We start from the raw sequence: 12,485 nt of genomic DNA, 5'->3' as shown, positions 1-12,485 counted from the left end.
TTTTACTACTTGCATTAACCTCACCCAGAAGGGTTTCTGAACTCCATGCCCTTATGGCTTCTCCTCCTTTCTTGGTGTTCCACAGAGACAGTGTGTCTCTTTGCATCAACCCGTCCTTTATGCCTAAAGTGGTAAATGAGTTATCCCTCACCCAGTCAGTTCTTTTACCTACCTTTTTCCCTTCTCCACAGAACTCTGCAGAGAAGATTCTGTACACTTTGGATGTGCACAGGCAGCTTAGGTTCTACTTTGATAAAACAAAGAACATCAGGAAATCCGACCAGTTGAATGTCTCATTTCACCTAAGAGGTTTAGGACTTCCTGTCTCTAAACACACTATTTCCAGCTGGATGTCTAAAGCTATTTCTTTCTGCTATAATCACCATGGAAAGAGACTCCCTTCTCCTGTTAAGGCACACTCTGCCAGGGCTGTTGCTTCCTCTGGTGCCTTTTTCAAAGGACTGGACATTAACTCCTTTCTGGAGGAAGCTGCTGGTCTTCAGTCCATATCTTCACCAAACCTTACTAACTAGACATTTCCAAATCTAGGGCAGAATTCACCAGAGCTATTCTCCATGGTTTCATAGAGAGCTCCACTGCCCCCACCTCCTCCCTTTCCACATGAGCTTTGGTATTCTCCCACATGTAAAGAATACTGCAACAGAGGAATAGAAGGACATAGATTAGTTGTGTAAAATCTTACCATAATGATATATGGCCTTCTTTTGTCTTTTGCAGTATTCCATCCCTCCCTCCTTCCCCCGACTTTATTCTTCCTTGGATGTGCTTGGCCTACATACTTCCCTTAGAGGGGCATTCCTCCTGGGGCACTCATTTCTAAGGATGGTGGCTGCATACGTCACTTTTTTGGCCTACATACGACACCAACCTACATAAGATGTACCACGCACCTCTAAGTAGTAAAAGTCTTTTGTATACTGGCTGAAGTTGAGGTCATTGTGGCAGGCAACTCCTTCATGTAAAAAGTACTGCAACATTGAAGAGAAGACATCTGTCGTTATGGTAAGATTTTACACAGCTAATCTTTATTCTAGCAAAGTGGATTGCTGACTGCATTTCCCTGGTTTATTCTGAAAAAGGACTAAATTTGCGAAAAACCTTCTCAAGCTTATTCAAATTGGTCCATGGCTGCTTCATCAGCTTTTTGCTTAAGGACCTCCATTGACAACATCTGTGCTGCAGCTACTTGGTCAATAATTACAAGTTGGACATGATATCCAGAAGCAGAGCTTCCTTTGGTTCAACAGTTCTCTGGCATGTCCTTCCATGAGGCCCTCTTTTGAGGGTTATGTAGCTGGGGACTCTGTCCCATTTGTGAGGAAGAATGATAAGAACAACATCAGATTTATTAGTTATGTACCCACCATAACTTGGCATCTGTGTTGTCCATTTTCATTCTTCCTCACTTCCCACATCCATGTTGCTTCTGGAAGTATTTATTAGACTGTGTTTGGAACCTTACAGTTCCAGGTTTGAGCCGTTTCTTTTCTTCTGTTTATTCTTGTCTTTCTTGGAGAAGTGGGAGATTAGGCAACAAACTCGATTGGAGGTAATGGGGACTGAATTGGGCATTATGGGTAGAGGGAGGGGCCTGAGAGCTGGATCTGAAATCTAATGTTTGAGGCAAAATCAGATCTGAGGTCTGATCCATACCCATTTGTGAAGAAGAATGAAAATGGACAACACAGATGCCAAGTTATGGTTAGTACATAACTAATAATTAACACCAGAAGGGATCATCAGGGAGCTTTGATTTCTGTTTGGGTAGTGTTTATTGCTAATGCAGACAATGTTGAATATTCCGTTATAAATAGAATTATGAAAGTTGTTATGATAGGAATAAATGTTTTTGACTAAAATATAGGAAAATATAATTCTGCTTATAATGAACAATAAAAAATGGTGTCAAATGAAAAAAATTTTGAAATATTCATAGATAAGCAGGTGTTCACTGTCAAAAAAAATGTGGAATTGCAACTGCTCTGTATATGGGTATAAAATCTACCAGAACCTAAACGGTGAACATATTACAGCTGGTGTGTTCAAAGAGAGAACCAGAGCCTTTAAAACTGTAGATCACTCCATTGTACTTAAAATACACAAGGGCCTAATACTGTTGCCAGGTTTTAAGAGCTGCTTACAGAATAAAACTTACAAGTCGGTCTGGCCTGTTATCTTATATGACACAGGAGTAATTAATTTTGGTGTACCACAGGGGTCAGTATTAGGCCTATGTGTTCTTTACAATTTATTAATGATTTCTCTGCAGAACTTTCCTCACTTGAACTAATGCTATACTCTTATGATAGATGCACTGCTAATTAGGTCTGATGGGTCATTAAAATGGTAAACGTTGACTTCAGTGAACTACGTATGTGTATAAACAAATCAACCAAGAAATTAGATACAATACTGTTTGCTCCCACACAGAGACAGTCAAATAATGCTGCCACTTCTCCCTGGACATGCAATACTAAACTTATTTTCAAGGATTCTTTAGGCAACACCATTACCATGGTGGCTCAGCAAAAATATATTGCCCTCATTTCTTGATCCTTCTCTGTCATTAAAAATGCACATTGAGAAATGGGTGCACACGACTCTCACAATTAAAATTATGCTAAGAAGCACACCTAGTCATTTCAAGGAGTGTACTTGTATCTACATTAGAATACAGAATCCCAGTTTCCACATTTCTGTTGGCATGCAATACACACTTGTAGAAAACTTAGTTGAATGTGTTGTTTTGGAAAAATTGACTTAGGCTCCTTTTGAGCTTGTAGTTTCAACTTCCTTACAATATTGTTCTTGGAAGACTGTTCTCCTTTTTACCCTTATGTCAGCTAGAGTGGTGTCTGAGCTGCAAGCCCTTATGGCTGTTCCTCCTTTTTTGCTTTTTCATAAGGACAGGGTGTCTCTCCGTACTAATCCTTTTATGCCTAAGGTGGTTAATGAGTTGTCTCTTAATCAATGTTTTCATTTGCCCACTTTTTCCCCTACTCTACAATTTGCTAGTGAGAAGGGTCTTCACACCTTGGATTTGCATAGACAACTCGCACATTTGGGTAAAACTAAAGCCATTCATAAATCTGAGCAGCTTTTTGTTTCCTTTCGTCATAGGTCTTCAGGTTTTGCTGTTTCCCAGAAAACCATTTCTTCCTGGATATCTAAAGCCATTTCCTTTTGTTATTCCCTTCATGGGAAAAGCCTTCCTTCTTCTGTTAAGGCTCAGTCTAAATGGGCTGTGGCCTCTTCTGGTGTTTTTTCAAATATTTGGATACTAATTGTATTCTTGAGGCAACTACATGGACTGATGTGCATACCTTTACCAAGCACTACAAGTTAAATGTTGTTTCTAGGACTAGAGTTGGTTTTGCCATGGTTATCCAACATGGTTTTCTTCAGGGCTCTGCTGGGCTTTTCTCCTCCCAACTTTCCTCTTGAACTTCTGTATTCACCCTATTATAAAGAATACTGCAACAGTGATATGGAAGGACATAGTACAGTTGGGTAAAATCATACCATAACAGTAGATGTCCTTTTCTTCACTGTTGCAGTATTTGCTCCCTCCCTCCTTCCCCATTCCTTTTCTCCTTCTGGATGTACTTGTTACATCTTTGCCTTCTTAGAGTCATTCCTCCTGGGGCTTTTCAATTCTGAGGATGGTACGTTTATGCCTCACCTTTATGCCCTACGCTGTGTGTGGGGAACATGTGTGACGTACGATGTACCTATTACAGTTGAAAGGTTTTCTTATATTGGCTGGATGGCGGGCTACCCTTGGCAGGGGATCCCTGTTGTAAAGCATACTGCAACAGTAAAGAAAAGGACATCTACTGTTATGGTAAGATTTTACACAACTGTACTTTCTGTGGTTTTGTTGGTAAAAATGTGATAAAAAGTACTAGGAGCGGGTTATTTGAGAAGACACTGCTGCTCATCCATATGGTAGTTTGTGCCACTTAATGTAGCATGAATTCTGATGTTTGTATGAGCTCTGGATTTGTATGAGACATTAGCTATGATATAGTAAGGGACTTAACTGTTGCCTTCCTAAAACACTCCTGAGTTCACTAGTTTTCATCTTTGTTTGTTGAAACTTCCTGTTAGGAACAGATGATTTTTCTCAACAGTACAGCAAGGATATTGATAAGCTGAACATTAATTTTATACTTTGAAGTGTGTGTATTTTACAGTTGTGCATTTGCTATTGTACTGCTTTTTTGATTTTCCTTTTGATCCAGCACTGACTTTGTGAAGACTGGCAGTGCATGATTCAGTTTTAGCTAATCAGAGAATTATTTTATTCTGTTAAAAAGTCAAGTTTTGTGTGTGTGTGTGTGTGTGTGTGTGTGTGTGTGTGTGTGTGTGTGTGTGTGTGTGTGTGTGTGTGTGTGTGTGTGTGTGTGTATATATATATATATATACACACACACACACACACACACACACACACACACACACACACACACATATATATTTAATGACTTAAGATTCATCCTGTTTTGTTTTACTTTAATTTCTCTCGCTTTCTTTTTTTTTTTTTTTTTTTTTTTAAATTTAGGGGAGTGGGTTGCATATTTTTCGAAATGGCAGCCGGAAGGCCGTTGTTTCCTGGAAGCACAGTTGAAGATGAATTGCACTTAATATTTAGACTTTTAGGTAAATATATGATGCTGTATATGAATATGAAGTAAAACAACATAGTTTGTGGAGCCATTTAAAGTTGATTCTATACAGTTGATGTTAGTATAATATGAACAATTGCTTCTGTAATGTATACAAAACAGAATGATTTTTTTATGCTTACATTCCGGCATCACCTTGATGATATTGCATGTGACAGTACTGATGTCTGTTTCAGTTTCTCTTTTAGTTACTTTCCCTGTGTGAGTTTCAGCATTTACTTTTTGTGCACCGTAGTATTTTTTCTAGGTACCGTTTGCCTCCATGCCAGCCTTCCCCCAGTTTGATGCTGTCCATTCCCTCTTTGTAGGTGTCTCCAGTGTGGGGGCAAGATCAACATAGAGGGCCATCATCCAGGCACCTATGATTGTCTGTGCCTTTGCCAACATGCTGGCAATGAGAGTGGATTAGATGACCCCTGTCCCCCTCCCCTGCTGTAGTGGGGGAGAAGATTGACCTGCTTCACCATGGGGTTCTTAATGCTGTACCAAATACATGAGGTTCTAAATGCTTTACCAATTGCAATTCCCAATTATGGGCTCTGCCCCCTACACCCTCATTTTTAAATATAGTACCTCTCATTTTGCACCACTTGGAGGAAGGATCTTCCTCTCCACTCCCCCAGTGTGATGCTCTGCCCCTACACTTCATCTTTAATTGTACAACCTCTGAGATTTCAGTACTTGGAGAAAAGACCTTTTCTTTGAGTTGATATATTATCAGAGTAATTCAGTTTAGAGACTCTGGGTATGGGGGCAGAGCTCCTACATTAAGGGATATAAGGGAAAACACTGCCTAAAAATATTTTTCTTCTCTTCCACCGTAAATTGTACCAGCATCAGTAAGATGTGATTTCAAAGTTATGTTGCAGTAAGCCTGACTTCAGTAATGCTTAGAAGGGCCTTTGATTTGTAATACTTTGGTAAATTTGCTGACTTTCATAGCTCCTGTTTGGACCATTCAAGTGGAATACAGATCAATGAGTTGGCTAAATGATGGCATTAGACAAGGAATATGAGATATGGACAAGTAACTCAAATAAGCCTGCATCCTACCAACACAAGATTAAAATTTACAGCTAAGAATTGATCAAAACGAATAGTTTTGGCAATGAAAGAAAATTTCTTCAGACACCACTGGACTTCTCATAATATTTTAACCATAGCCTACTCTGCAGCCCACCACCTTAGGTGCCAGTCATAATTGCTATTCTGTCCTCTGTTGCCAAAGCTGTTTCAGACTTCAGTTGTTGTACATACACGAGGGTTGCAAATTTGATTTTTCAGGCCTATAACATACTGGCCTTTGAGAAGCTTAACTGCTGTAACTCCATGTTAATATTTGTTATGTATTTTGTGTGTGTGTCTGGCTGTCTGTCTGTCTCAGTTTATATATTTCAATTTATTGACCGTAGAGTCTGTTTGGGCTGATAGGTCCTTTTCAGTGAAAGCCATGTGAAAAAGATTCCACATTTGAGAGGCAATTACAATAGGCCAAGAAAAAAAAATGAAGTGCGTAATAATTTTACATATTTTGGGGGTATGACTTAAAACAAATTTGGACAAGACTGCAACAAAAATGCTGACAATTTGCTATAATTTTATGTCAATATAGTTCTATATTACCAACAATTGGATGAATTGAGATGGCTTTACTAATATGGCAAATAAATGTGTGTGTTCTTGTAAATTATTTTCTAGTCAAAAAGAAAACTTCTGTGCTTAAAGAATGTTAGAAGAAAGTAGTTCAGATACTTGCATGAGAAAACTAAGATTCCAAAAAACTCTACAAGTTGGCATTTATTACAATATTTAATACCAATTTTCTTCCATATTTTTCTTATTAAAACATAGCTGAGGCTATTCTTTTGTTAATGGATTGTTTACTGTCAATATTATATCTGATGTCCTTTTTATTCTTCCTTACTGATGGGTTATGGATCTGATCCTTGGATCCAACTCAGACACATTTTCCGGATTTTAGATCCTAGTGTCATGCTTCTCCCTCTTCCCATAATGCACTACCCTACCTCTAGCTCTCCAGATCTCATTTGCCGCCAGAGTGGTAAGACGGAAGATTTCTGTGTCTCGAGCTGTAGAGAGTTTATTCATTTCTTTCTCTTTTGTCTAGTATTGTTAGATGTCCTTCTATTCATGAAGTCCAATTGGTTTGGATGAAAACGCTTGGAAACTGTGTTGTTGGAATTGCGTTTGGTATATTCATTAAAAACTTTTCTAAAAAGAATATACGGATTTTTCAGTTTTCTTTGGCTTGTTGCACTCTATTTGTGGTTATTACTTCTATTCATATGCTGCAGTTTGCATAACATGAGGGATATTTCTTTTGGAGAGACCATTTTAAAGATGAATGACTTCTTTAAGTGGGATTGTTGCCAAGTTTCTGAGATTCAAAAATACTGTGACCACCTACAGATGGGGAATCCCCTAGTCCTTCAGCCATCCCACTAGTCCTGACGGCCTTCTTGGATGCCTTCACTACAGCTTTCAAGTACCCAGACTCCCAGCCCCCAAGCACCCTGACAGATTTTACATGGTACCAGAGGATGCCAATTTCCTTTTTATGGCAACCTTGGCTGACCCAGCTACTATGCAAGTGGCAGCAGATAAAGCCTCCAGACTTTTACCTTCCATATTCCTGCTTCCCTCTAAGCAGAGCAAGGTTATGGAGAGACTGGGGAAAAAAGTGTATACTTTTGCAACCTTGGCCGTTAGAGCAATGAATTATCAGACACCCATGGCCATATATTCCCTGGCTGTTATGGCGGATGCAGTGAAAGCCCTGTCAGAATGTCCAGAGTCTCCCAACAAACCAAGCTTTCCAGCATCGTTAATTCCTGCTCCCAGGTTACTAGGCACTCCGTCAAATGTAGTTATAATGCAATGGGGGCTTCTGCTAAGGCTGTAGCTGCGGAGTTGGTCCTGAGAAGTTTTTCATGGCTTAGATTACAAACCTTACCAGGTGATACCAAATCTAAGCTCATGGATGCTTCTCTGGACAACAAAGCCTTATTTGGCACTGCAGCTGCAGAGATTTTTAAAACTCTTCAGGAAAAGGGGGAAGGAACTCCAGGATTTAAACATAATTTTGTCTCCCCCGTCCCTCACTTCTAGAGAAGCTACCCAGCCAGAACCACCTTTGTTAGGAAAGCAACTAAATCTCTCCCACCCAAATGTAAGAGGGATGCTAGGAGACAGGCTCCTTCTAAGTCTTCTTCTTCCACACCCTCTCAGAAACAGACTTTTCAGGCCAAACCCATCTACCCCCCTTTCTCTTCATCTCTGTTTTTCCCTCCCAGCATTTAAACAGATAACCCAGAACTCTTGGGTCCTCTCTATCATTGACCAAGGTTGCTTCATGATCTGAAGTTGTTTTCATTTCCTCTTCAACCTGTGGGACTCTGATCCGCCATGGATCAGACTCCGCCATATACTTCAGCATCAGATCCAAAATCCAAGCTCCTCCCCTACCCATAATGACCCACCCTCCCTCCTCCCCTCAGATCTCATTTGCTGCTCATTCCAAATAGAATGGGTTGCATTGCTCCAAGCTCCTGTAAAGCTTTTTTTGGGTATCTGTAAGTTGATCTCTTGAGTTGTTTCTGCCTTTTCTTCTTCTTCTTACTACCCTGTTTCCTCCTACCTTTCCTATCCCCACATTGGATGTTCCACTTTCCAAAAGAAAAAAAGTTTCCTGCGACTTCTATCTCTCTCTTCCCCCTCTTTACATTTTTTGTGCATGTGTGCATGCTTGGGTTTCCTTTTTTCTTCTTGCCCCCATAGCCGAGACTCCAAAACCAGGGTTCAAGAAGTGTACGGCGTGTGGACATAAGATTCCTCCATCTGATGCCCCCGCACACTGTGCTTGGGAGTTTCCCATTTAGATTCCTCCTGCTCAATTTGCACGGGCTTCAACCACTGCACACTTGCACATTGACAGGAGCAATAAGCTTATTTTGAAGGGCCTACTTCCTCCTCCTCCTCCTGCAAAGGCCTCTTCTTCCTTCTCCCCAGCTTCTGGGACTCAAACTCCCACTAAGAAGTCCGGGGATGGAGAAGGGGCCCGACACAAGTCTAAGCAGTCTTCCTCTGCAGAACTACCCTCTAAATCTAGGCCCGAGCTAGCCTGGGGTTCTCCTTGACTCCAGTCCCCTAGTTTATCCCTGGAGCCAGAGAGTTTGAGGGCTAGGTCCCACACCTCTGTCTCCCCTCGGCATCATTTCCAGCCGGGGTCAGTGGCTTCTTCTGTCTGGTCCACTCGGAGCCTGTCCATAGCCGAGGTGGACAGGATGATGTTGAAGTTTCTTCGGGCCCAGATCCAGCTGGGAGTCATGCCTGCTCTGTCTCCCTCTGGAGCTGTGATCATAGTCTGGTATCCTCCCCTGTATCTCCTTCGCCAATCCAACCTTCAGCTTTGGAGTCTTTGGGTCTGAGGTTTCCGGGTGTTGAGGCATCAGCACCGATGGTCCCTTGTACCTCGAAGCTGACAGTTACTTTGAGCAGTTCAGCTCCAATGTTGTCGGAGCAGACTGAATCTCGGAGCCATAACTTTAGGGTCGGCTTCGAGGGGCTACTGTCAACTGCGAGGCTGTCGGAGTTGTCCCTTCCCCTCAGGGCTTCGGCACTGGGAAGGTCGGCTCCGACTCACCCTCAGTGCCAGGGGCAGAAGGTCGGCTCCGACTCACCCTCAGTGCCAGGGGCACCTGCCTGGCAGGCTCTGCTAACTTTTTTGGCTCTGGCTGGGTTGCCTTCTGGGGTCCACTCGCCTTCTGCTTTCGAAGTGGTGGAGAGAATCATCTTTCGGCTCCTTTGAGAGCCTTGACATTTTCGTCCTCCGATTCCGCCCTGGCTCCTTCTGTTTCTGGACCAGAGTCTGCTGTCCTGCCCCCCCCTCAAGGGACAGCCTATTGGCAGACTGCCCCAGGAGGTTCCTGTTCAGGAATCCCCCAGAGCTTCCGAGTCCTTCCTGGAGTCCCCTGCCCCCCAAGGAGGCTCATACATGCAAGGGGGTGGCACTTAGACTCCCTACCAGAGTCCCTCACTGATGCTACAGACTTGGATGAAGGGGTTCCCCCTCGGTCATCCACCTGATGTCTGTTTTGGAGACATCATGGAAATCCTATGCCAGCAAGGTGGGTGGTCTACCCTCAAGCCCAACCTGGACGAGTCTATATTCTTGGAGGCATTTAGCACAGGACCTTCTACTACTTAACCCCCCCCCCCCCGTGGATCCCTTGGTGGATTTGATTTCTAGTAGGGCATGGAAGGAACCGGACACGGTTGAGCCCATCCCTAAGCACCCAGACAAGGTTCTCAGTTCTCCATTGGACAGGCACCATTGGTCAAAGGGTTCCTCAGTCAATGCCATGGTGGTTGCAGCAAGCAACAAAGAATGAGATGGTCCAGGAGAGCCCCTCGGGCCACCCTACAGACAGGGAGTCTAGGACGATGGACCACTTTAGGAAGTGGATGTATTCTTCAGCCACCTTTGATCTTCGTGAGCTGAATTATTTTGGCCCATGTTATCAGACTGCAGAGGGAACTGGTTAAGGCAGTCACTGAATCTGCATCGGAGTCCATGTCAGCAGAGGAGAAGGTTTTCTCTTCCTGCATGGCTATCCTAACTACTATTTCTAACAAGTCCATGAGGCTGCTTTCTTATGCGACTGAGGGTGTCTGTAGGGTGCCAGGATGAGCATTGCCATCAGGTGATAAGCCTGCCTCCAGCTTTGTTCTTTTTCGGAACCTTTCAAGGCATCATTTCTGAATGCTCCCTATTTTGGCAAGACTGTTCGTGACTCTCTGACCCAGAGTGAGAAAGATGAGAAGACCTTGGGATCTGCTTCTCTACTCCACAAAGATCCTTTTCGAGGAATCAGCATGGAGTCAAGAAGATGTAGTTTCAGAAGTCTCAGGGTTTTTCCTCGGACGCTCAGGGTTCGTCTTCCCCCAGGGGCAAAGGGGAAATGACAGATGCCACCCTCTTGGCAGAGGGGGTTCGAAGAACCAGGGGTCTCGAGATTCGTTCTCGAACAGACCCTTTCAGCCATCCTGAGTGATTGTCTGACTGCTCTGCTCTGGAGGCAGTTGGGGTGCATCTCTCTCTGCACCCAACAGCTTGAGAGTCCTTCACAAACAATTGGGTGCTGCATATAATATCCAGAGGTTATTCCATCCCATTCCTTCACCCTCCCTCTCTGATGAAACTCCACCCGGACATTCCTCCTGGTCAAAGGGAGGAGGCAGCCTTAGAGATTGCCAAGCTACTTGAAAAACAAGTCATCCACTCCGTCCCCCCAGACCAGTCTGGATCAGGCATTTATTCCAGGTTTTGTTGGTGCCAGAGAAAACAAGTGACTTAAGACCCATCCTGGATCTCTCTACCCTGTACCTGTCTGTTGCCAAGACAAAGTTTTGGATGGTCACCCTTCATTCCTTTCTGTGAATGAATGACTGGATGTGCTTGGTGGACCTTCAGGATGTGTACTATCATAACAGGATGAGCAAACACTCCAGACGGTTCCTCCGTTTACGGCTAGGAGCCAATCATTTTCAGTTCAGAGTGCTCCCCTTTGGACTCACCACAGCCCTGGGTGTTTACCAAAGTGATGGCGGTAGTGGCGGCTCACCTGTGGCTGCAGGGGTTTCAGGTCTTTTCCTATCTGGATGATTGGCTCCTTTCCTCTCCCTCTAGGCATCGATTGATTCAGGCCAGGGATTGTCTTCTTCACCTAGCCCATTCCCTGGGCATCACGAAAAATCTTGCCAGATCGAACCTGGTGTCTGTTCAGGTGTTGGACTTCATAGGTGCTCGGTTGGATATGATACAGGACAGGGTGTTTCTGCATACAGACAGGTTATTGTGTCTTCAGCATCACGTAAAGTCTATTCTTCAGACCCAGCTTCCCCCTGTAAGTATGGTTCTTTGGGCATTGGGGTCCATGGCAGTCACATTCCCCCTTCTACCAACCGCACTCTTCCACATGCGGTTCTTTAGTGGACCTTAGCAGTTCAGTGGTCCCTTCTCTAGCTTCCATTGTTGTATCCAGTCTGGCTGTCCCTAGTTTGCTGAGACACTCTTCAGTAGTGGCTTCAGTCCCCAGGCCTTCTTCTGAGCCACCCATTTGTTCTTCCTTCCCCCTCAGTCATGGTGACCACGGATGCCTCCCTGCTCGGGTGGGGGGGCATTGCATGGGACAGGCAGTCAAAGGCACATGGTCTTCCCTAGAGACCAGTTTGCATATCAATGTCCTGAAGATGAGTGCAGTGTTTTTGGTGTTACAAGCTCTCGATGCCTTCCCTTCCTACCAGGACTGTTGCTATTCAGATGGACAACATGTCAGCAGTCTGGTACATCAACAAACAAGGGGGAATCAGATCTTATGCCCTTTGCCGCAAAGCAATGAGATTGTTGGAGTGGGTGATGTATTCTGACCATACCTCCCAACCATACCCAATTACTCCGTTTTTACCGAGTTTTGGGGTCCAGATACTGGGGTGCCACGATTCCTGAGTGGCGCCCCTTCATTTCCAAGTTTTTCTCAGGTTTTGTTATTTTTATTTTTTTTTCCGCTTTTTGAGCTCCGTCGGGGCTACCAGCCTGTCGGAATTGAGCTCAAGGGCTCACGTGCACCCTGGCTGGCTCACTATGGATGTGAGTGCATTCCGACTGTTCAAATGGAGAGCGGGGAAACATTGTCTTTGGCTTCACTTGTGAGCCGTTATTTTGTGTGAACAGAAATAACTCACTGCTGCAGTTGC

The 12,485-nt window shown here is 43.7% G+C and overlaps 1 protein-coding gene across 1 annotated transcript in view; it reads left to right on the top strand.

Moving 5' to 3' along the window:
* Window positions 1–12,485, top strand: part of CDK17 (cyclin dependent kinase 17) — a 1,919,677-nt gene that overhangs the window by 1,705,046 nt on the left and 202,146 nt on the right. Inside the window, exon 13 of the mRNA XM_044087623.1 lies at window positions 4,586–4,683. Within this exon, the coding sequence (XP_043943558.1) occupies window positions 4,586–4,683 (98 nt within the window). The remainder of the gene's footprint in view (window positions 1–4,585; window positions 4,684–12,485) is intronic.

This window comes from Protopterus annectens, chromosome 11.part0 (assembly GCF_019279795.1).
Source record: "Protopterus annectens isolate FY-2018-M chromosome 11.part0, PAN1.0, whole genome shotgun sequence".
In the NCBI taxonomy this organism is placed as follows: domain Eukaryota; kingdom Metazoa; phylum Chordata; order Ceratodontiformes; family Protopteridae; genus Protopterus; species Protopterus annectens.
This window is presented reverse-complemented; position numbering and strand designations above follow the sequence as displayed.